This window comes from Orcinus orca, chromosome 8 (genome assembly GCF_937001465.1).
Source record: "Orcinus orca chromosome 8, mOrcOrc1.1, whole genome shotgun sequence".
In the NCBI taxonomy this organism is placed as follows: domain Eukaryota; kingdom Metazoa; phylum Chordata; class Mammalia; order Artiodactyla; family Delphinidae; genus Orcinus; species Orcinus orca.
In genome coordinates, this window is record NC_064566.1 from 41,074,292 (window position 1) to 41,098,008 (window position 23,717).

The window sequence follows — 23,717 nt, forward strand, 5'->3', positions numbered from 1 at the left end:
TGTATATATAATGTGTATTATATATACACATTCCAAAACTGATGTGAAAATATTGGAGGTATTCCCTTAAAGTTAAGAACAAAAAAATGAGTCCACTTTCACCATACTGTTTTCTTGTATTAAAGGTATTAGCTAGCACAATGACAACATTAGATTGCAAGACTTGAAAAGAGTAAAACTTTTTATTTGCAGAAAATATGACTATATTCCCGTACAGCCCATGAGAATAAATAGATAATTTAATAAAGTAAAAGGATATAAAATTAAAATACAAAAAATCAATAGTTATTATATGTACAGCAACCATTAGATACATGGAAGAGAAAGTACCTTTTTACAAAATCAATAGAAATAGATGAGTGGGGAAAACATTAAAACATTCTTGAAGGAGCTGTAGAGGAGGAAGAAATTTTCCTCTTCATTTCAAAGTTCCTCTGGCTGATCTAAGAATTTAATTGACAGAGAGTAACAGAAAATCAAACAAAAATTAAATAACATGTAAAGTCTGCCTTTTCTCAGAAAATAACCAGCCTAAAGCAATATGCTGTAGAGACATATTTTAGGGTGGCAAATTCTGCTCCCCTACAGAGCCAAAAGGAGACTTTGACAAATGGACAGATATGTCCTTGGATAAGAAGACAACACAAAGATGTTGGTTCTCCCTTGGCTAAGGTATGAATTTAATGAGATCAGGTATTTTTCCCCATAAGACCAGACAAGCTGTTTCTAAAATTTACATGAAAAGTAAAAGAATAGCCACAAACAAATAGCTGTATGGGGGTTTTAGCCCCATCAGGTATTGAAATATAGTATAGAATTTGAATAATTAAAATATTGTAATAATGGCATGAACAGACCGACAAATAGAATTGAAAAGAAAGTCAGAAATAAATTCAAATACATAGAAGAACATCAAGTCTGTGGAACAAAGATGGAACTTTTAATAAATGGTATTGGGAATTCTTTTCAGTTATTTGAAACCAGTTAAAAATTTGAACCCATATCTCATAGCATATGCCTTGATATACTACTGTCGACTGAAAAAAAATGCACAACTAAAAGTTGAGGATTATGCTTTATTTAGGGACATTATGAGGATTTAAGCCTGGGATACATCCTAAGGGAGGAGTCAGGATATATAGGAGTTTTTGCAAAAAAAAAAAAAAAAAAAAAAAAAAGGTCGAACATCAAAATATCAATATTACTGCTAATTAAGGAAAAACCAGACATCCCAAGTTAATGAATTTAGCACTTTTCTGTGTATGAGAAGATGCAAGAGTCTGGGCTTATTTAAATTCTTCCTTTGACATGTACGTTAACTATCTATGGCCAGTATCCTGTTTTCTCTCCATCCTGAACCCCCTCAGGGTGCGCTGTGCGGGTGAGGGCAAACTGCTGCAGTGGCTAAAGGTTGAATGGCTGCAACGTCCTTTGTTTACATTCTTTTTTGTTTTGAATTTTTGAATTTTATTTTATTTTTTTTATACAGCAGGTTCTTATTAGTTATCCATTTTATACATGTTAGTGTATATATGTCAATCCCAATCTCCCAATTCATCCCACCCCCCCCCACCCCCCCCCGCCACTTTCCCCCCTTGGTGTCCATACGCTTGATCTCTACATCTGTGTCTGTTTCTGCCCTGCAAACTGGTTCATCTGTACCATTTTTCTAGGTTCCACATATATGTGTTAATATACAATATTTGTTTTTCTCTTTCTGACTTACTTCATTCTGTATGACTGTCTCTAGATCCATCCACGTCTCAACAACTGACCCAATTTCGTTCCTTTTTATGGCTGAGTAATACTCCATTGTATATATGTACCACATCTTCTTTATTCATCTGTCAATGGGCATTTAGGTTGCTTCCATGACCTGGCTATTGTAAATAGTGCTGCAATGAACATTGGGGTGCATGTGTCTTTTTGAATTATGGTTTTCTCTGGGTATATGCCCAGTAGTGGGATGGCTGGGTCATGTGGTAATTCTATTTTTAGTTTTTTGAGGAACCTCCATACTGTTCTCCATAGTGGCTGTATCAATTTACATTCCCACCAACAGTGCAAGAGGGTTCCCTTTTCTCCACACCCTCTCCAGCATTTGTTGCTTGTAGATTTTCTGATGATGCCCATTCTAACTGCTGTGAGGTGATACCTCGTAGTTTTGATTTGCATTTCTCTTAATAATCAGTGATGTTGAGCAGCTTTTCATGTGCATCTTGGCCATCTGTATGTCTTCTTTGGAGAAATGTCTATTTAGACATTTCTAAATGTCTGTTTAGAAATGTCTGCCCATTTTTGGATTGGGTTGTTTGTTTTTTTAATATTGAGCTGCATGAGCTGTTTATATATTTTGGTGATTAATCCTTTGTCCATTGATTCGTTTGCAAATATTTTCTCCCATTCTGAGGGTTGTCTTTTCGTCTTGTTTGTAGTTTCCTTTGCTGTGCAAAAGCTTTGAAGTTTCATTAGGTCCCATTTGTTTATTGTTTTTATTTCCATTACTGTAGGAGGTGGATCAAAAAAAGATCTTGCTGTGATTTATGTCAAAGAGTGTTCTTCCTATATTTTCCTCTAAGAGTTTTATGGTGTCCAGTCTTACATTTAGGTCTCAAATCCATTTTGAGTTTATTTTTGTGTATGGTGTTAGGGAGTGTTCTAATTTCATTCTTTTACATGTAGCTGTCCAGTTTTCCCAGCACCACTTATTGAAGAGACTGTCTTTTCTCCATTGTATATCCTTGCCTCCTTTATTATAGATTAGTTGACCTTAGGTTCATGGGTTTATCTCTGGGCTTTCTATACTGTTCCATTGATCTATATTTCTGTTTTTGTGCCAATACCATATTGTCTTGATTACTGTAGCTTTGTAGTATAGTCTGAAGTCAGGGAGTCTGATTCCTCCAGCTCCATTTTTTTACCCTAAAAACTGCTTTGGCTATTCGGGGTCTTTTGTGTCTCCATACAAATTTTAAGATTCTTTGTTTACATTCTGTAAACTCTTTTTTTGTTTTGTTTAATATGATTTATCCTGGAGATCTCTCTATATTGCTACATAGAAAACTTCCTTATTCTTTATATAGCTGTACAATATTCTATTGCAGGATATACTATAGAAACATGAAACACAACATAAAAACAACATAAATCCTCTACAAGGCAAACAACACTATAAGTGGAAACAACCTGGGAAGAAATATGCAAATCTTATTGCAAACAAATGGCTAATCTCCTTAATACAAGAACACAGGAGAAAAAGTCTTAATAATGCATTAGAAAACATTGGTCAAAAGTCCAGTTATGACAGTTCACATAACATACACCACATTGTAAACATCTAAAAAGATAACTAAACCTTAATCAAAAAAAGAAATGCACATGTAAACTTTACTAAGATAACATATCTCATCTATTGTATTGGCAAAAATCCTAGAACTTGCCTGTAATCACTATTGAGAAGGTTGTGCTGAAACATGCACTTTCATACATGGGTGATGAAAGTACAAATTTACACACATTTCCTACGGAAGGGAATTTGGCATTATCTATCAAATAATAGATGTATTCACCTTTTGACTGAACAGTTCTAATTCTTAGGAATTTCTCCTGCAGATACACTTGAACACTTATGAAGAGACATAAGTACCAGGTTATTATTCTCTGATGTGTTATTTCTAATAGCAAAACGAAGCAAAAAAGTCAATGTAACAATACATATCTATCAATAGAGGAATAGTATATTCTGCCATAGAATATTTTACAGCTTTCTAAAGAGTCAGGAATTTTCTATGTAGCGATATGGAGAGATCTCCAGGATAAATCACGCTAAACAAAACAAAACAAAAACAAGGAAAAGCAACATACAGCCTGTGATAGCCAGCCTCCAAAAATACCCTTAATTATCCTCACCTGGTACACACAAACTTGTTAATCACAGCTAGTTTGTATAATGAATAGCATGCGATGAAAGTGGTGGTGCGTGAATTCTAAGGCTTGTCTAAAAACATTGCAGCTTTTCACCTTGGTCTCCCTGACTGGGGAAACCTGTCACCATGTCATGATGACACTCAAGCAGTCCTGTGGAGAGGCCCACATGGAGAGAAAGTGAGGCCTCCCACCAGTTGCCCGGATCAACTTGCCAACCACGTGAGTGAGCCACCTTGGAAGTAGATTCTTCTCAAACCTTAAGATGACTGCAGACCCAGCTAGCATCAGATTGTGACCTCATGAGAGAGATCCTGAGCTAGAACTGCTCAGACAAGCCATTTCTAAATTCCTGACTCATAAAAATTCACAATAAGTATATTTGGTCTTCATCCACAGTTCCTGGCTCACAGTTCCCAAACCCTTGGGAGTTTCCTAAACTGTAAGACCAATGGAGCATGTTTTGTTACAGTATTTTGTCTGTTGTCCTCAATTCCTGAAAAAATGCTTCAGAGCCATAGAAGTGAAATGGGTGCCTTGTTATTCGTAACAAGCCTTTTTCCACAACAGTTGGGTTTATGTTAATGAGGTGATTTTGGAAAGTAAGTAAGGATGGGGCTGGTTATCAGGGGAACCACCTTGATTAGAGGGTTGGAACTTTCAGCCCCACTCCCTGATTACCCAGGAGGAGAAGAAAAGTTCTGGAGGTTGAATTAATCACCAATGCCTAAGGATTTAATCAACCATGCCTGTGTAGTGAAGCCATCATTAAAATCCAAAAGGAGGGGTTTCAGAGAGCTTCCAGGTTGGTGAAGCAGAATGCCTCTACGTGCCGCCGTGCTGGGCTCCAAACTCCAAGAGGACTGAAGTTTCTTTGTTCTCAGCCTCACCCTGTGAATCTCTTCATCTGGCTGTTGATTCCTGTGCTTTAATATCCTCGGTCATAAACCACTCATCTGGTGAGTAAATTGATTTTCTAAATTCTGTGAGCTGGTTTAGCAAATTAATTGAACCCAAAGAGAGGGTAGCAGGAGCCTCTGATTTACAGCCAGTTGGTCAGAACAACATGGACTTGAGGCTGGTATTTGAGTGGGGGCCGTCTTGTGGGACTGAGCCCTTGTGGAATCTGATGCTATCTCTGGGTAAATAGTGTCAGAATGGAGTTGACTTGTAGGACACCCAGTTGCTGTCGGAGAATTGCTCGTTGGTGATATGGGGGAAACCACACTCCCACGTAGGTATTGGTTCCAGAATATTTAGGTTTAATTTAAAAAATAAAAGTTAACATTTAAAAACAATCTAAATTTCTTGTAAAATCCATATTTTCAGCTTTTCTTTTTAAAAAATATGATATTCCATAAATGCTGGGCTGGCCTTTTGACTAGCAAAAAACAATTAGAGCTGAGTTGTGGCTTTTTACATGATATATACATGTGTACTACACGAAGTCCACATTAATTTGAATGTTCTATCTGGTCTTGTAGGTATTTAAATATGTGGCCCCCACTTCAGACATTGAAAGAAAGCTTTCACTTGGGTTCCCCTGTGAGTCTTTGCTTCTCCAGGCTAAAATATCATAGGTTCTTTTTTTAAATTTATTTCTCTTTTTGTTTCCTTAATTTTCATCTTGAAAGGAATTCCATCAAACGCTTGCAGAATATTCACTCTCAGGTAACCAGTAAATTTGTCTTTGGGGAGCTGCTTAGGGAATCAGACCCTGGCTTCAGGTTATCAGAGTCAGGAAACCTGCATTCTAGTCTCAGCCTTGAAGCTGTTCACTCCTTGCCATGCAAAGTCTGGTCCATGGGCCAGCAGCATTACCTGGGAGCTGATTAGTAATGCAGAATCTCAGGCCCACCTAGATTTGTGAATCAGCATCTATGCCTTAAGATCCCCAGGTGATTCATATGCACATAAAAGTTTGAAAAGCGCTGGTCTAGATGATAAGCTCAAGGCAGGGTTTTTTCTGTCTTCTTTATTATTTTATATCCACAGGACCTATCTAAAGTTTAGCACATGATGGCTGCAAAATCCATGAATCTTTCTCTGACCTTGAGCATGTCCAAACTTCTAGGGACTTTGTAAACTTCCAGGGACTTAATTGTAAAGTGGTGTAGGGAGAGAGGTGGTGAGTGGAGATGGGGTCAACCTTCAATGGTTGAAAAACTGACGTGAACATTAGAATCACAGGTGGTAGTGGTGGTTTTTATATGGTTGTCTTTGACCTACTAAGTCAAAAGCTCTGAAGATGGGTCATAGGATTTGTATGTTTTAAAATTTCCCTTTAAGTTCAATGTTTATTACAATAGCATATATTAAAAAATCTTTAAATGTCCCTCAAGAGGAAATGGATAAGTACAATGTAATACAATTCAGAAATTTAAATGAATGAAATAGAGCTACACATGTAAACATGAATAAGCCTAAAAAATTTTTTGCAAGAAGAAACTTGCAAAGAAGGTGTGAAGTATGGTGCTGTTTATTTAAAGTTTAAAAAGTGCATATGTTTGTAATAGAAACATACTTATGTAGTAAAAGTGTAAAGTCCTAGATGGGAAAAATAAACACCAAGTTCAGGGTAGTTATACGTTCTTTATCTGATTTGGCTCTTACCACTCTTTTCTGGACTTCTAATTTACCAATGTTCCATTTATTTTATCTGGCTATTTCAGAATGGGGTGGATGCAGACAGTATATTCTGACGAATGCAATTTATGACACCCTTTGCCTTTTTTCTTTTTCTTAACCAGAGAAACATAGGTAATTGACAACAGCTTCCAGGGCTATTATCATTAGAGGGCTGATTAAACCAGCCCTTCTCCATTTATCCTTTTCCAAAAGCAGTAATTTGAACTTAAATGCAATGAATCATACTAACTCTTCTAGTGGTGGATATTTTATATCTTTTTGGATCTTCTTTGTCTTCATTTAGGCTGATAGTATTGAAAGGGCTATTAAGGGAAAATAGACTGAGACAAAGTGTTAGCAACTGGATGGCACTTACACTGTCTGTCTTCCTGATGACGTTTAACTGTGAATATCCTCTTTAAAAACTTTCCTTTAAAAACAAGCAGGGAGCCCCCAGCAGGGAATTTTGACTATGTGTGAAGACTGAAGAGAATTAAAGTGTGCCTGGGACCCTGAACTTGGGGATCATTTCTAAGCTAAAATTGGTGACAGCAGAATTTGATGCTGTTCTCTGAAAATGCAGTAGAAATTTGTGTATTGATAGCATATGACAATAGTGCTAAACTTTCTATTTTGAAAAATATAATTCTTTTTCTCAATTCTTTGGGATTTTCCATTAGACAATAATATCGTCTATAAATAACGACCATTTTGTTTCTCCCTTTCCAATTATTATGGCTTTTATTTCTTACCACTCTGGTTAGAACCTCCAGTAGCATGTTGATGAAAAGTGATAATAGTGAGCATTCTTGTCTGTTTAAGGGAATGACTAACATTTCATCGTTAAATATGTCATTGACTGTTATTTCTTTTGTGCATACCCCACAAACCTAAGTTCCCTATATTCTAGGTTTATCTCTTTTTTTCCCTCCCATGCATCCATCCTTCTTTCATTCCTCTTTTGTTTCTTAAATGAGTGACTTTTATTATTTTTTGCATCCATTGAGATAATAATTCTTTTTTTCTCCTTTAATTGGTTAATGTGTTTAATTACATTAATCAAAAAAATTTTTTTGGGGGTGTGCCATGTGGCTTATGAGACCTGAGTTCTCTGACCAGGGATTGAACCTGGGCCCAGGGCATTGAAAGCGCTGAGTCCTAACCACTGGACCGCCAGGGAATTTCCCATTATTCAATTTCTAATGTTAATCCTCCCTTGCATAACTGCCCTCTTGGCCTAATTACCAACCAAAGGCCCCACCTCCAAACACTGTCACATTGGGGATTAGGTTTCAACATATGAACTTGGGGGAACACAAAAATTTGATCCATTGTAATGACCTTTTAAGTCCAATATCTCTACTATCTGATAGTGTGGTTCTTAATCTTGGTTTCTTAGTTTACTAGTTCAAATTCTTGAGGAGGAATGTGGCGGACTAAGCTTAGTCTATGGGTTGGAACTTGGGTTCAGTGTAAATTCTTGGATCAATCAACTCTGGCCTGAGGGGTGGGTCAGACCCTTGTGGTTCCAACAAGGTCGTCTAAACCACATGGAGATAGAAATTTTCCGAGAAAGGGGAGGTAGGCCATCAAACCTATCTTCTACCTCCCATTCAATCCTTAAATTGTCTTAGTGTTGTCTTCAGAAGGTTAAGGCATTGCAGGTATTACTATCTACCTTTGTCCTGCCAAGCTCAACTGTAGGCATTGGGGGACCTTCACAGGCAAGCTCTGTCCCGCCCATTTCTGAATCAGTGTACACAGTGTTAGCAGTACGTTGAGGAGTGTCCTATGTCTGCCAGCAGGTGGAGTCTAGAAATTAGCTGTAGGCGAAAAGTGTCTGTGTCTACCATGCTGGTCTCCCCTCACCACTTACTAAGGTTTTTTTTTAATAGATATAATTGATATATTAATTAGTTTCACGTGTACAACACGATGATTAGCTATTTGTATATAGTGCAAAATGATCACCACAATAAGTCTAGTTAACATCAACCAGGGGAATGGCCACAGTCTAATTCTCTTTCCTTCCAGAAGTCTCCTCCTTGCATACTGCAACTTATATGGTCACCAGTGACCAAATGAACATGAACTTGAGCATACTGACAAGGAGATCTTGTCAGTGCCACCTCTGTGGCATCTGAGCTACAGCTCCAGTGAGTGTCCCGCCATGTGCACATATTTCTCTCTGCTGCTGGGCTGTACACAACTTGTAGAAGAAACATGGGATTCACCTTGTTTGTGTTGAAAATAAATATTTATTGAATGAGGGAATTAATAATGGATAATCAATGCTGAGCAGCATCTCTCTTGATGGAACAGTTTATGGGCATGGAAAATGTTCCTTGATCAGTGAGTCCTCAGAGTCGTGGTTCCCAGGAAGGCACCAGTGCCAGGTGGTATCAGGCATCTTAATCTTAGCTGAGCCCAGAGCAAGGGTTTGGAACGGAACTTCTCTCTTAAAGTGAGTAGGAATAAGGCTCCAAGGAATCCTTTCAAACATGAGGGCAGAGCAGGGGTGAGGGTGTGAAGGGGTGGGAAGAAGGGGAGGAGGAAGAAGGATGTAGGAAGTCAACAGGGAAGAGGGGGACCCCCACCCCCTAGTCACCTCCCCTGGGGCCCTTTCTAATTGGAAATCCCACCCTGGAGCCTGTAGCCTGGGTTCTGTACGACTCTTGGCTGCATCTCTCACCAGGAGTGGTTAGTTTACAAGAAGGATTTGAAGCCTTCAGTGTCTCTCACTTAATACAGCAGCTGCTGTGACAGCCACTCCATTTGGACAGCTCATTTCTGCTCCTGCATCCCATTAGAGGCAGCCCTTGCTCACCTCCATTTGTCTAAGGAGACTGGGCTCCTTGGTGGGGGAAGGGAGACCATTTACTGTAAATTATTCCATTAGAATCAGGAGTAAGAGCGGTTTCTGCCATTGTCTGACAGGCTAATCTCAGGGCAGCTAGACATGGCTGTGAAGGTTGTTTGTTTTTTTCTGGCTGCACCATGGGGCTTGTGGGATTCCCCACCAGGGATCGAACCCCTGCCCCCTGCAATGGAAAGGCAGCCACTGGACCACTAGGGAATTCCCGGCTGTGAATGTTTAACCTGCAGAATCCATTAGGGCCATCAACAGGGAGGGGACAGCAAATATAGGGGAAAGCAGGTAAGGGGCGTGGCCTGACTGGAGCTTCAGCAGCAGCCCTAAGACAGGGAGGAGGCACCTGAGGAGTAGGTGATGGAGGGTGGAGTGGGAGGCAGAGTAAGGCAGTCTGCGTGGCCCTCACTCATGCCTGCCCCTCAGGGACTTCTAATACATTGGTTCTCAACCTTGGATGCTCACTGGAATCTCAAGGGACTTTTGCAAAATGCTGATACCCAACTTCCACCCTCTTTTCCACATTCTGATTAGATTGGTCTGGTTTGTGGCCTGCACATCAGGTTTAGGAAGCTTCCCAGGTGAGGCTGTGAAAGGTCATCATCTCTTTCTTACCACCATACCCAGTTAATCAGGGTAAAATGATTCTATTGTATACCTTAAATCTCAAGTCCGTTCACTTTCCTGTTGTCCTACAATCTATCCTAGAGCACTGAGGTCTCCCCATGTCTAATCTTACTCTTCCACTCAACATGATACGTTATTTGAATGATCCTCATAAAATGTGAATCTAATTATGTCACTTTCATATTAAAACTCTTTCAATTTTTCCTCATTTCCTTTTGGAATAAAGTTAAGTGGCATGTCATGCTTTACAAGTCCCTTCATTAACCACTCTCTCTCTACCATCCCCTCTTTTTGCACTCTAAGTTTCAGCCATCCTAAATCTCTTTCGGCTCCTCCAAGGTGGGATGCTTTTTCTCCTGGCCTCTACACATGCTGTTATTCTCTGGCCACAAGCCATCATCTCCAAGCTGACTCATTAAGTCTTCAGTTCTCAGCATTAAAGTCTCTGGGAAGCTTTCATTCCTGCTCCATATACCAGTCATGCCCACACACCCTCTAGAGCTGCTGACTGGCTTGGCAATTACAGTGAAGAAACCAGAGTTCATTCTATTCGTCTCTATTGTGAAGGTTGTTCCTATGAGATCATGCAATATAGACAGAAACCTAAGCAGTGCCAGAATTCCTAGGATTCTTGTAAAAATAAGTAGAAAAATCCAACAGCACCAGCAGAGTGAGAATAGCAGGAAACAGCCTTCAAATCATGAAATAACTTTAAAAAGTAGACTTTTATGGAGAAAAATGTCAGTAAGCACACAGATATTATAGCACTACAAGATTATTTCTAAGACCAGTGACTTAAAACAACAGCAAATTCATGATGAAAATGATTCTAATTAGAAAATTAATCTGATTCAGTAATAACCAAAATAGGATCTGCAATATGACTTTCCACAATTTCTCAAGTAAGATTCCATCTAATAGTACTGTTTATACTTAACATACACTCACATTCATTTCTTACAATTTATGAATTTAAGTTTCAGCAAGAATACTTTTTAGTGTTTGGGTTATTTTAATATATGCCAATTATTTTGTAAAGGCTAAATAATTTCAGGGTTAAATTACTTAAGTGAATTTTCAGTAATAGCATTTTTAACAGAATAAAAACATGCTTCTTTTGAGAAAATAAAAATATACACTAAACAACCCAATACAAAATTTTAATAAAATAGAAAGTAAGGAAATTTGAGTCATTATGCACACATGCATGTGTGTGAATTTATATATATATATGTAGTTTGCAATAGCAGAAATATACTTCTGCAGGATGTAAAATGTACTCAGAACGACAAGCACAGGATATAGACATTATAAGGGCAAACTCAATAAATTAGTTAAAATTTTATCACTCAGTAATGAGAGGCCAGTTTACAGTGATGTGGCAATGGTAGCAAAAGTAGTAGGAAGGAGCTAGCACTCACCGTATCTAATAAATAAAGCTTAGTGATTCATTAAATATTATGATACTATACAGGATCAAAACTTTCAACACTTATGTAGATCTTTAATTGATATCTTTCAGATAAGCTAAATAATCTAGGTAGGTAAGAAATTGCCTGCTGACATCATATTTTAAAGGAATTACCTTGCATAGGGAAGTCTACTCAATACTCTGTAATGAACTATATGGGAACAGAATCTAAAAGAGTGGGTATATGTATATGTATAACTGATTCACTTTGCTGTACAGCAGAAACTATAACACAACATTGTAAATCAACTATACAGTAAAAATTAATTTAAAAAAGAATTACCTTGGAAAACTGAAAAAGCTTCATAAGAGCTGCACAGATCCAAAATATAATACAGTCTCCAAAAATAATGGAAAATATTGTCTACCGTCTTGCTGTCATTCTGGCTGCATTTTATATCTTCAAAAAAATTTTCACAACTAGGGTATATATCTGGACCCTAACAAGTTTATAAACATTGTAAATATGGCCCATTTTCTTTGTAATTATCTTAGTGTGCTTTTGTGTAAAATGATTTACTAAAATATTTAGGTTTTTAAAATATAAAAATTAAATAAGTACTCCCACCATTTACTTTATCTCAGAAACTAGACTTGCAGTTGAGCTCTAGAAGTATTGAGTAGTCATAGGTCATTTCATGTAGTCTCAAGGCAGAAGGAAACTAACAGAAAGATGAGCATCAGTTTTACAGTAACACACAACACCCAAGATATGGATCTAAAGATTAAGCACATATTCAATTATTTATTCAATGTATGTGACCTTTAGAGCTCATGCTATTTCATTTGTTCTTTATCTTTGATAGGATTAATTGCATTTGATTTTTGTATTAAGGCGAAAGACAGACATCTCCTTTTCCTTGGCTTTAATTAGTCTCAAATTTAAGAAGAGAGAATAATGCTCATTTCATAAAAGGTTAACATTGATATTAGGACATTTTTTTTTCTTCTGACAAATCTGTGCTGTGTTTATATTAAAATAAATGTTTAAAAATACTAATCCTGAGCAAGAGTTAAAATAAGAACAGTTTTGACTAAAGAATAAAATTCCTTCATTGTTAAACCTAAACAGCTTTAAAATTCAACCATGGGATATAAAGTCAGTAAGACTGGAATTCAGACTTCTGATGTCCACGGCAAACCTGAATGCTCTGAGCAGAAAGAACACACACATAGTAGATTAAAAAAAAAAACAGTAAAAAGCATCAAAAATTGATGCACCTGGATTTTGTTAAATATAACAAAGGTTACTCAGTCCTTCATGGATAAACCTAGCTGGAGAACAGCACTGAACGGTATACTGCATTGAACAGATCCCTCAGAAAGGCAACGCTGGATTTCTTTTTTATAGATAGGCACAGACATTTCCCCCCCAAACATTCAAAGACATAAAAGACACATTTGGAAGTACAATATGAATCATGTTTTTTGGTGGCGTTTTGTTTTTGGGTTTTTTTTCAGCTGTGCTGCTCAGCTTGCAGGATCTTAGTTCCCTGATGAGGAATTGAACTCTACTAGGGATTCATGGCAGTGAAAGTTCCGAGTCCTAACCACTGGACCGCCAGGGAATTCCCATTTTTTGTTGTTGTTTTTTAATCCTGTCTTCAAGAAAGGAAAAGGTTCTGGCCACTTAGGAAACTAAAGTGAGTCACTTGAGTTTTTAGTTATAGCTCCCCCCTCATGAAAAATAAGAGCCTTCTAGCCAGCAAAGCAGTATTATGACAAAGTATTAATATTTATACACCAGTAAAGGCATTAAGTAAGGGCTTGGCAACACAAGTCAACTGAAACCAAGCTCCAAGGATACTTTTAGTCCGTGTGGTGAAAGTGCATGGGAGTGGGAAACTGCCGGCACAGCAGGGATCCTCTCACAGTGTTAGCGCCTGTCCACCTAGGTGCAGTCGGTTCCAAGCCAGCGTGGTGAGCACTAGGCAATGACGTCGGCACTGAGCACGGCCCTCAGGGCTTCTTCAATATGCCTTTTCTTTTATTCCAACTGTCTCTCTTCCTCTTCATCTGCTTCTTCAATGACCTGAATCTCATCTCCTTGAGGTAAGGAAGAATTCTCCACCTGTAGTTTATTCCCATCAGCTTTATATTTCTCTTCTTCCTCTATGATTTCCTTCCATATCTTGTGGTTTTCGGTGAGATGGTGCATTAGCTGACAAAATATTCGCCGTCTGCCTTTCCTTCTTTGTGGTTCTGTGAAATTTAACACATGTGTATTCTAATCATAGCAATATGATTCAATCATTCAATAAGTATCTGAGTGCTTGATACATTCCAGGCATTTATCTAAGCACTGGGGTTATAGTTATAATAAGATTAAAATAATCCTTGCACCATGGGGCTCTCTTTCTAGTGGGAAAACCAAGATAAGCAAAGAAGCAAGACACTTGTGTGTTAGATGGTGTTAAGTGTTACTGGATAAAAATAAAGAAGAGAGGGAATTAGGGAAGATGGGGTGGGGTGGGAGTTTCAAGGAGAAGGGAGGATGGTACTGATGATAAATAACAATGCAAAGTTAAAAACCATCCTTTTTAGGGATTTTTTTTAATGTATTGAATTAAACACAATTATCAAAATTTTGGTGAGTACAAATAATTTTTAGAAGCCAATCAACTTTCCCAAGATGACATCAGATGGTAATGCCAAAATGCCTTAAGATTACTCTTCACTATGCTACTCCTGAATACAAGGTAGGGTGGGGGTAGTACTTTGTTATCTTGTTTCAAGCTGTCTTATCTGTTCTGATTTATAGCATGCTTGGGAAACAAAAAAATTAGCTAGATATAATTTAAATCCTACTTTAAAGAGCAAATAACTGATTTCATTTTTAGTTACAAAGATGACAAATGTCTTTTTCATCTTCCATTTATACTCACTGATTTATATAGAAAAACTATGCATTACGGTTTGGTAGTTCAAAGCCATAATGCCACAAAACTTGGTTTTCCTCTTAGAGTCAGATAATGTGTATTTTCCTCCTCTCCCAACTGTGTTGAATGAACTATTTCCCAAGTCTGTATGAAGGGCATGTTAACAGGGGAGGGTGGTGTGAAGAGGGGTTAGGCAAAGGAGGACTAGCCACTAGGACCAGCCAGCTCACGTAAGTTCAGATTTGGCGACAGCCCCATCATGTGTGCACAGGTAGAGACTGCTGAAGTGCACTGGCTGGAGGACAGCACTTCCAGAGATGCTACTTTAACTAAGAATGCTTGTTGTGTGACAGCATTTGCGTGGTACCCAAGCAGTAGTTACTCAAAAGGAGACTATTCAGGCTGAACATTTAGATAGTACTTACTTAAGATATAACTACTGAATCTGTATCTTAAAAACAAATCCAAATTAAATGGACATTTGCAGGTAATAAATAACATTAAAGAAATGACAGTATCCTTATATCTTACTAGGATTTAGGTTGTCTTCTATTTCTTCATCCTCTGTATCTAATTCTTCACCATCTTCTTCATCATAACAACTTTCAGTATCATCATCCTCTTCTGCTTCTATCCACTGACCCGGTAGCAAACCAGCAGCGTCATAGGAGTTACACAGGGGACCCACTATGTGAGTGATAAAAGATTCCTGGAGTTTTGCTAGTTGAGGAGAAGAACGATCCATGAAGGGACTGATGGGCAAACCAAGATTTGCTTCTTCATCTCCCTGATCATATTAAAAAGAAAAGTATACATTTAACTGTTGAAAGAACAACCACTGAGCTTTGTTAAAATTATCTTGAGGTTTTTTAATAAGCACAGTCTAACTCAAAATAATTTTTACAAAGAAGTATCAGTGAAATTACTCTGTCATTCCAACTCAAAGAATTTCTCTACTATTTGAGAAATCCTTAACAAGACTTTATTCTCACACCCCCAGTCAACCAGTACGGTTGATATTCAGGTAGCAAAAAAAATATACATCTTTTAAAATAAATTCAGCAGGGCTTCCCTGGTGGCGCAGTGGTTGAGAGTCCTCCTGCCGATGCAGGGGACACGGGTTCGTGCCCCGGTCTGGGAAGATCCCACATGCCGCGGAGCGGCTGGGCCCATGAGCCATGGCCGCTGAGCCTGCGCGTCCAGAGCCTGTGCTCCGCAACGGGAGAGGCCACAACAGTGAGAGGCCAACATACCGCAAAAATAAATAAATAAATAAATACAGCAAATTTGCTAACAAACCAAAATTATATTAATAGAATATATAAATTCTATATAAATTACCAAAATTCTATAATATCAAATATAGATCCTCTTTCTCCTATGGGGAGATGATATAATGGAATCATTTTTGTTGTAGTTGTACCTCAGAAGTACAGAGTTGAATTTTGCAAATGCTTTCCAATGCCCTCCCTTCTTTTTCTAACAGCAGAACCCTTTAATGAATCTAAATCAGAAAACTCAATATGTAAAACAGACAAAAGTAGAGCTATTGTGGTTGAGGTGAGGGTTCACCCCAGCTGCCTGCCCTGTGATACCCTCCCACTTGTGGTCCCTAGGGTTCTGGAGAGCACAACTGGAGATCAGACAGATGTGGTTTCAAAACCTGCTTTTGCCACCTACTACCTGTGTGGTGCTGGGCAAGCTCTATGCCCAATTCATGTGTAAGATGTGAATAATAATCTACAGGGTTGCTATAGGATGAAAAGCAATATTATATAAAATGTCGAGCACAGGGCTGAGCGGTCCCCAAATGGTACTATTAACACTTTAGTGCCTACTGTCTGAACTGGTGGAGGGTGAATACTCTCCACAGTGCACAAGTTCTGCAAGCAGGCAGTGTCTATCTGTGCTGAGCCAACAGAGCCCTAAGGAGACAACCAGAAACTGTCCCATGATTCACTGTCCCATGATTAAAAATCTTATATGGCTTTATCTTCTGTGAGGATGAAAATTATTAATATTTACAAAAAATATCCAGGTGGGTTTATCCACAGGATTCTACAGTTTCATACATTTGACTTTTAAATAGGAGCTAGGCTTTTCTAAGCCCATGGCACATAATGGCTATAGGAGTATACATAAAGATAGAATAACTAAGGTAATAAAAAGGTAAAAGGTTGGGCCAGGTTAGAAATTTGCATCCATATCTGAAGAAGGTTGAATAGCAGAACAAGACTGAGAAGGAATTCTGATGGTTTTGATGAGGGTTGACTTTCCTATAGGTTAGTACATTTAACCTTCATGACCACTGTGTGGTAGGATTATCAGATGGCATTTTTCTCCTTTGACATAAGAATAATGAATAGAAAGATTAAGTGAAACTGTCTGAAATATTATATTGTTTTTAGTGATCTGGAATTATAATAGTTTATTGAGCACTTATGTGTCAGGAACTGTTCTAAGAACTTTACATAAATTAATTCATTTAATCCTCACACAACCTTATAAGGTAGGTACCATCAATATTCCTATTTTCTCAATGAGGAAACTGAGGCACAGAACTTACCTGAGGTCACATTGCTGGCAAGGAAGAAAGAGGAGCCAGGATTCAACCTCAGGCATGGCTTCCAAGTTTGTTTAATAAGAATTAATTCTCTATACTTTAAAAATATATCATAAAATGGGTCTAAATGAAATTTTCTAATGTTCTTTCACTGAATTAGTGGGTTTTCTAAAATTGGCATATACGACCACTTTCTTATTACCACTGTTTGTACAGATAATATAAAGACAGCATTTTCCTTAGCATAAAATTCTTTTGTGAACCTGAACTGAAGCCTGAGGCAGTCTTCAATTATCTTTGAGAATGAGGATGGGAATATGCAAACATTACTATACATACTGCAGTCTACAAATTAGGGTAAATATTTATAACCATTTATTACCCCAAATTACATATAATTTAGTTCAAATGTATCAGTGAAAAGTATTCTAAGATTATTGTTAAGATTTTACTAATCTATTTTCATGATTACACAGTATGGTATTTTGTTGACTTGTAAACAGCAGAGTATAACTATTGTACAGGGATGTTCAGCTAAGGTGGGTGAAAGACACTACATTTACTGGTCATTCAATACAATCTGGGTGTGACAAGGTATAACGGATAAGTGTGCAGTTTATAGGCTCACCTTCATCATTCCTACTAGAGTAGCAACTCTTGGTAAAGAAAGCCCTGTCACAGAAGTCTCACTTGGTAAACATCTTGATCTTTCCTGATTAGTAGGTCTAGTAAGGATTCCCAAGGAATGCAGTTCCAGTCAAGAGGATGTATTTGTTATTTTGGAGATAATGAAATATTAGGCTTCTGGGGAAATCAGTATTTTTCTACATTGTAGGGAGCCTCAAGATTGGACAGAAAAGTGGTAAAGACTGCAAAGTGGTAGGATTATTTTAAAGACAAGATTAAAAACATATGAGAAAAGAGCATGTTTATATTTTTGAAACTTGAAAGCCACTAAATATCTACTTTGTCCCCATTTCTAGTGCTAATTTCTTACCCTTTGCCAGGACTTTTACGTAGTTGATGTATCTAAGGCAGTCTTTCTATAGCAGAGTTGAAAATGGGTTGATACTTTAAAAATACAATCTAAATATACCCTGAATCAATTAAACAACTTCTTCTGGAAATAAATTATCCTAGGCTATAGGTTTTCAGGATTGAAAGGGACCTTGGAATCAATATGTAGTCTTTCCTTAGCTCTAGACTGGAGTACATTCAACCCACTCCAGATTGGCAATAAACTATTTTTGTTTTTAAAATTTAAAGATTAATTTATTTATTGTTATTTTTTAAATTTTTGGCTGCGTTGGGTCTTTAGTTGTGGCACATGGGATCTTCGTTGAGGCATGCGGGATCTTTCGTTGTGGCGTGTGAGCTTCTTTCTGGTTGTAGTGTGTGGGTTTTCTCTCTCTAGTTGAGGTGCACGAGCTCAGTAGTTGTGGCGTGTAGGCTTAGTTGCCCTGTGGCATGTGGGATTTTAGTTCCCTGACTAGGGATCAAACCCACGTCCCCTGCGTTGTAAGGCAGGTTCTTTACCGCTGGACCACCAGGGAACTCCCTGTTTTTAAATTTTAGAAACAAAGGCAAAGGAGCTGAGAAAATATTAAGACCAGAGCAAATGCAACCCATTTTTGGTTAAAGCAACTCATTTCAAGCATTTAATGTAGCTATCCAAACTCAAAGGGTAGTGTCTTCAGATGGCAGAAAAGTCCACCAATCTAAAAGTCCCACCAATCTAATGTTTCAACTTACCTGCTCATAAAATTCATTGACAATGCCTTCTGTCCATTTCAAATGCAAGTCTCGAACTTTTGTTGGGCCATTTATGTCTGCCAGTTTGATGCACACCTGGCATACTAACAGGCGATCATTTTCATTACTCCATTCTATACCATTACTGTTTACATCATTGGCCTAGTTTGGAAAAACAGAATTATTTTAGGTGCTGAGGGCACAGGAGTTTTTTGTTGGGGGGGGGTTTTTTGGCCACACTGCACGGCCTGTGGTATCTTAGTTCCCCAACCAGGGTTTGAAACCACGCCCTCGGCAGTGAAAGCGTGGAGTCCTAACCACTGGACTGCCAGGGAATTCCCCAGTTTTTTGTTTTTACCAAATTGTCTTAAAACTGTTTCCTGTCCAAAGGACAGGAAGGAATTTCAATAAATGCTTCTTTTAATTGGTTTGTGCCATAACATGTACCTCTATGGGTTAAATTTCCCTTTGAAGTGTCATTTACGGTTTTGTTTCAATGGAAGTAGAGCACTGTACAAGCAGAACAACAAACCATGGGTTTCAATATTTGTGATTACCAGAGAAAATTGTAATTTGTGTATATTAACACATTCGTATATAATATGATATAATATAAAATATATATGTATATGCAAAACCAAATCATATAAGAATTATAACTATTTCTGTCTCAAAAAGGAACACTTAAGGATCTAACTGTAAAAGACAACATGCTATATAGCTGAAAGAACACAAGTCTTAGAAGCTAATCTCTATGGTTTTAAATCCTGACTCAGAATGATTTACTAATTCATTGCATAATGCTGGAAAAATTACTTAAGCTCCTTGAGTCCACCCTTCTTCATCTATAAAACAGGAAAAATATCAATCTAGCCATATTGCCATGAGGATTAACAAAGAAAAATTCACAGTTCATAGTAAATGCTAACATTGTTATTTAAATAAATGCTAGTTATCAGGCAAATTAACATGCCTTTCAAGAACTCAAATTTCCTCTTGTAAGAAATAAAGTGAATAGGCCAGATCAGTGGCTTTGGAACTTTATTGTGATGGTAGATTTTTTTTTTGGCATCTACCCCCCTCTTTTTTCTTTTTTTTGGCTGTGCTGCATAGCTTGCAGGATCTTAGTTCCCCCCCACCAGGGACTGAAGCAGGGCCACGGCCAAGAAAGCCCTGAGTCCTAACCACTGGACCACCAGGGGACTCCCTGGCATCCACCCCTTTTGTTAAAGGAACTCTTATGTAGACCACCACTACAGAAAACAGTTAAAAGAAAGGCGAGCTCTTTAGATTGAAATTGTGTAGTCTAGGGAATTCCCTGGCTGTCCAGTGGTTAGGAGTCTGCACTTTCACTGCCGTGGCCCGGGTTCAACCTCTGGTCGGGAACTAAGATCCGCAAGCCTCGCCCCATGGCCAAAAAAAAAAAGAAAGAAAAGAAAGAAATTGTGTAGTCTAGAGCCCCACTCATGTGACATTTTTCTGAGAGACTACAGAATAGAAATCTCTGAGGAACACAGATTCAAAAGTTTTGGGCTAGATAATCTTTCACCTATAAAAACTTCTATTTACTCTGACTTAAGCACTTAAGTGAATTTTTATTAAATAAAAAGTTAATAGAGCTACACAGCGATGAAATAAGTTTAAAGAAATTTCAAATTTCTTGCTGATTTTTATAAACATTTTATCAATATCACAACAGTGACATATATAGGTCTCCTTCCAGGAGGTTGAATCTAGTACTCCTTTGATACCTGTTCCTCTGCCCTGAAGGTACTCCTTCCTTTAGGGCACAAATGTTATCAAGAAAACGATTTCCTGCCTGCAGAAGGTGGGGCATCCTTCCCTCAGGAATCTAAAGCAGTGGTTCTCAACATTTTTTCACCCCAACTTCTGAGGGATAGAACGGGCTCCCTTAGTACCATCACACAAGGGCAGTGATTCTCAATTCCACAGTGAATGTGAGCTCAGTGAGGACAGGGACTTCCATCTGCTCCTTCCTTATTCTTCACTAGGACGATTGCATGCAGTGGGCAATCCCAATAAACAGTAGTTCAATGAGTGCCTTATTCTCACGTACTTCTCCAGACCCACACCAGCCAGTTAAACACTTAATAATATAAAGGGAAACAGGTGAAGCAAAGTAGGCATAACTGGCTTCTTAGAAACACATCTTTAACTTTATAAAATGCCTTACTTGGCACTGTGCACAACATTCTCAAATCTGTCCCTAAAAGCTTCAATTGACATAATTGGAAATGTAGCAAGCAATAGTATTTTTGGACATGTTATAATTTTTAAAAAAATTGGCATATATATTGTATTATGTCAGACTTATCATGACTTCATGACTTCAGATTTATTCTAACTTAATGTTAAAAAAATACCTTTTGGAATGGCCTAATCAGGTAGGTAATCTGACTGATAGAACCTGGCCATCCCCCAAAGAAAAGTAACTTTTCAATTACCAACCCGCTTTTTTGCCCAGTATAACTTCCTGTCCCCTTGTGCCTATAAAAGTCTTTCATTTTATACTGGTCCTTGGAGCTCCTTTCTGTTAGACTGGATGCGGCCTGATTCAAATCAGCTTTTGATCAAATAAACTCTCAAAATTTAAAACAAAACAAAAAAATAACTTTTGTCAGTAACACTGACAATAATTTCTGCTTTTGAAACCAGGAATTAATTTGCATAACAAACCTTGGCATTGAATTCAGCAAGGAAATCAAAATGCTTTTTAAGATCTGTGGCAAGGATTGCTTCAATGACTAAAAAACGAAAGCGCTTGAATTGCACATTATCAAGATTAAGAAGGAAGTTGTACTCTGGACGAGAAAGATACAGATTCCAGGCTGATGCAGCGTGATGATTTTCCAGAACAGATCTGTCGTTGTACAAAACTGCCTAAAAAGGAATAAGAAAAATGAGGCAGGCATCTCAAAGATACTGAACTTTAATAATAAACAGAGTTAGGATCAGGTTGGAAGAATACAATGAGTACCTACTACATGCCAGGCATGTTAGTACCTGTAAAGAAGGGTTGATAATTTTATAAATGAGTAGACAAGTGCAAAGAGGATAAGGTACACCTTTCCAGCATTCACAGCTAGTAAGCAAAAGGGTAATTTGTCTCCAAAGTTCATCTTTGCAGACACCACGCTGCCTACCAAGAGATGTAAAGTGGATATCTGAGGTCAACTTCATTAAATCAGTGAACCTTCTCAGATAAAGCTTCTGTTAATAAAGTCATTAGGGACAGAGAGAGCAGGTTTAGGGATATATTACTGTTCTTTAGCCAGCATGGAATGAACATGCTGACTAAAGCATGAAGGAGAGGAACCTGGAATACTGTGCGTGGTGAGTCAGAGACCCACAAATATGAGAAGGGCACATCCTATACTCCCAACTGACACAGTGCCTGGGAGTCAGAGAAGTATCAAGCAGGTAAAAGCACAAATTCTCTGGTTCAAGTGGTGTAGGTTTATTCACTTTTTTTCCACTTCACTCTAGTGGAAGACCCTGAGGTACTACCTCAGTAGTCTAGGATTTGGGAATACAGATTTTAAAAACCACTGGACTATATAGAATTTTTAAAGCTTCTTCCACCTCTAACAAGCAAGCAATTTTTAAAATTATTAAATAAGCATAGTAATTATTAAAAGAATTCTCATAGCCAGTGCTAACGGCTGAGTATAAAAATTAAAACGTCCCTATTTTCATAGAGCTTCCTGTCTAATGGAAAAGGACAGATAAAAATACTGCGCAATCTCAGTTAAGATGCATATTCTGAGCCTAATTAGATTGTTTTACATATTTGTGAAAATTAGCTATAGTCTAGATTTAAGCATAGATACATACCATTTGATTTTTTTTTACATCATTTATTTTTATGTTAGCAATGATATGATTTAAACTTTGCAGTGAGTCATAAAAAGGCTGGAAACAATCTGTGTCCACCAATGGATGAATAAAGAAGATGTAATATATATAGACACAATGCAATATTTTTTAGCCGTGAAAAAGAAGGAAATCCTGCCATGGGTGGACCTTGAGAACATTATGCTAAGTGAGATAAGTCGGTGAAAGACAAATACTGTATGATATCACTTACAAATAATCTGAGACTGAACTCTAGATACAGCAGAACTAGGTTGTTACCAGAGGGTGGGGGAATTGGGAGATGGTGGTCTAAGGGTACAAATGTGCAGTTTGAAGACAAGTTCTGGGGATCTAGTGTACAGCATTGTGATTATAATTAACAATACTGTATTATATAATAAAAAACTGCTAAGAGACTAGATCTTAAATGTCCTTACCACACACACAAAGTTAATTATGTGATGTGATGGAGGTGTTAGCTATCGCTATGGTGGTAATCATATTACAATATACGTATCAAATTGAAACATACATGTGAAACTTCAAAGACTTCCTAAGGGGTCAACTTGCATTTAATTGTGATTTAACTAATTCATGCTTAAATCTAATAAAGACTGATAAATTACCAGAATAGCTTTGTTCATGAAGAAGTAATCAAACTCCCAGCTCAATAAATTACAATGTATAATGAGTGTCCTGTAAAGCTAGCTGACTTAAACTCTCAGCTAGTGAGATCAGTAAAAAAAAAAAAATTAGTAATTCAGAATTCCTGCAGCATCCAAATTACCCTTTGACCTTACCAAAGAAATATAAAATGGGGACCAAAAGAAATCTGAGTCAATATTAGAATCTAGAAATAATCACTATACTGGAAGCTTTAAAGACATGGTAAAAGTGGGAATGGATTGAGGAAAGGCCATCTAAGTCATTGCATAAGAAGGAAAAACCCACCTGGAGAGTAAGTAGAAGGAGTCCCCTGCTGGACCCCAGTCAACTCTCTACCTCATGGCTGAGTGGAGGCAAGAATCATGGAGCAGTAAGGAGGCAAATTCTGCTTTAGAAGAATACTGGAAGCTTGCACATAGAGCAACAAGCCAAGCTTAAACTCTGTGAGGAGAACATTCCAGG

General features: G+C 37.8%; 1 protein-coding gene and 1 long non-coding RNA gene across 3 annotated transcripts in view; both read right to left on the reverse strand.

Annotated features, from left to right (window-relative positions):
- Positions 1–621: 621 nt before the first annotated feature.
- Positions 622–23,717, reverse strand: part of LOC125965222 (uncharacterized) — a 420,463-nt gene continuing 397,367 nt past the window's right edge. Inside the window, exon 2 of the long non-coding RNA XR_007478871.1 lies at positions 622–2,011. This is a non-coding gene — a long non-coding RNA (uncharacterized LOC125965222). The remainder of the gene's footprint in view (positions 2,012–23,717) is intronic.
- PDE3B (phosphodiesterase 3B) overlaps positions 10,755–23,717 on the reverse strand; it is a 178,663-nt gene continuing 165,700 nt past the window's right edge. For both annotated transcript variants that reach the window (XM_033404443.2, XM_012536521.3), the window contains 4 exons: positions 21,411–21,614; positions 18,714–18,875; positions 14,930–15,185; positions 10,755–13,721 (listed from right to left, as the gene is read on the reverse strand). In XM_033404443.2, coding sequence (XP_033260334.1) covers positions 13,507–13,721; positions 14,930–15,185; positions 18,714–18,875; positions 21,411–21,614 — 837 coding nt within the window. In that variant the 3' untranslated portion in view covers positions 10,755–13,506. The remainder of the gene's footprint in view (positions 13,722–14,929; positions 15,186–18,713; positions 18,876–21,410; positions 21,615–23,717) is intronic.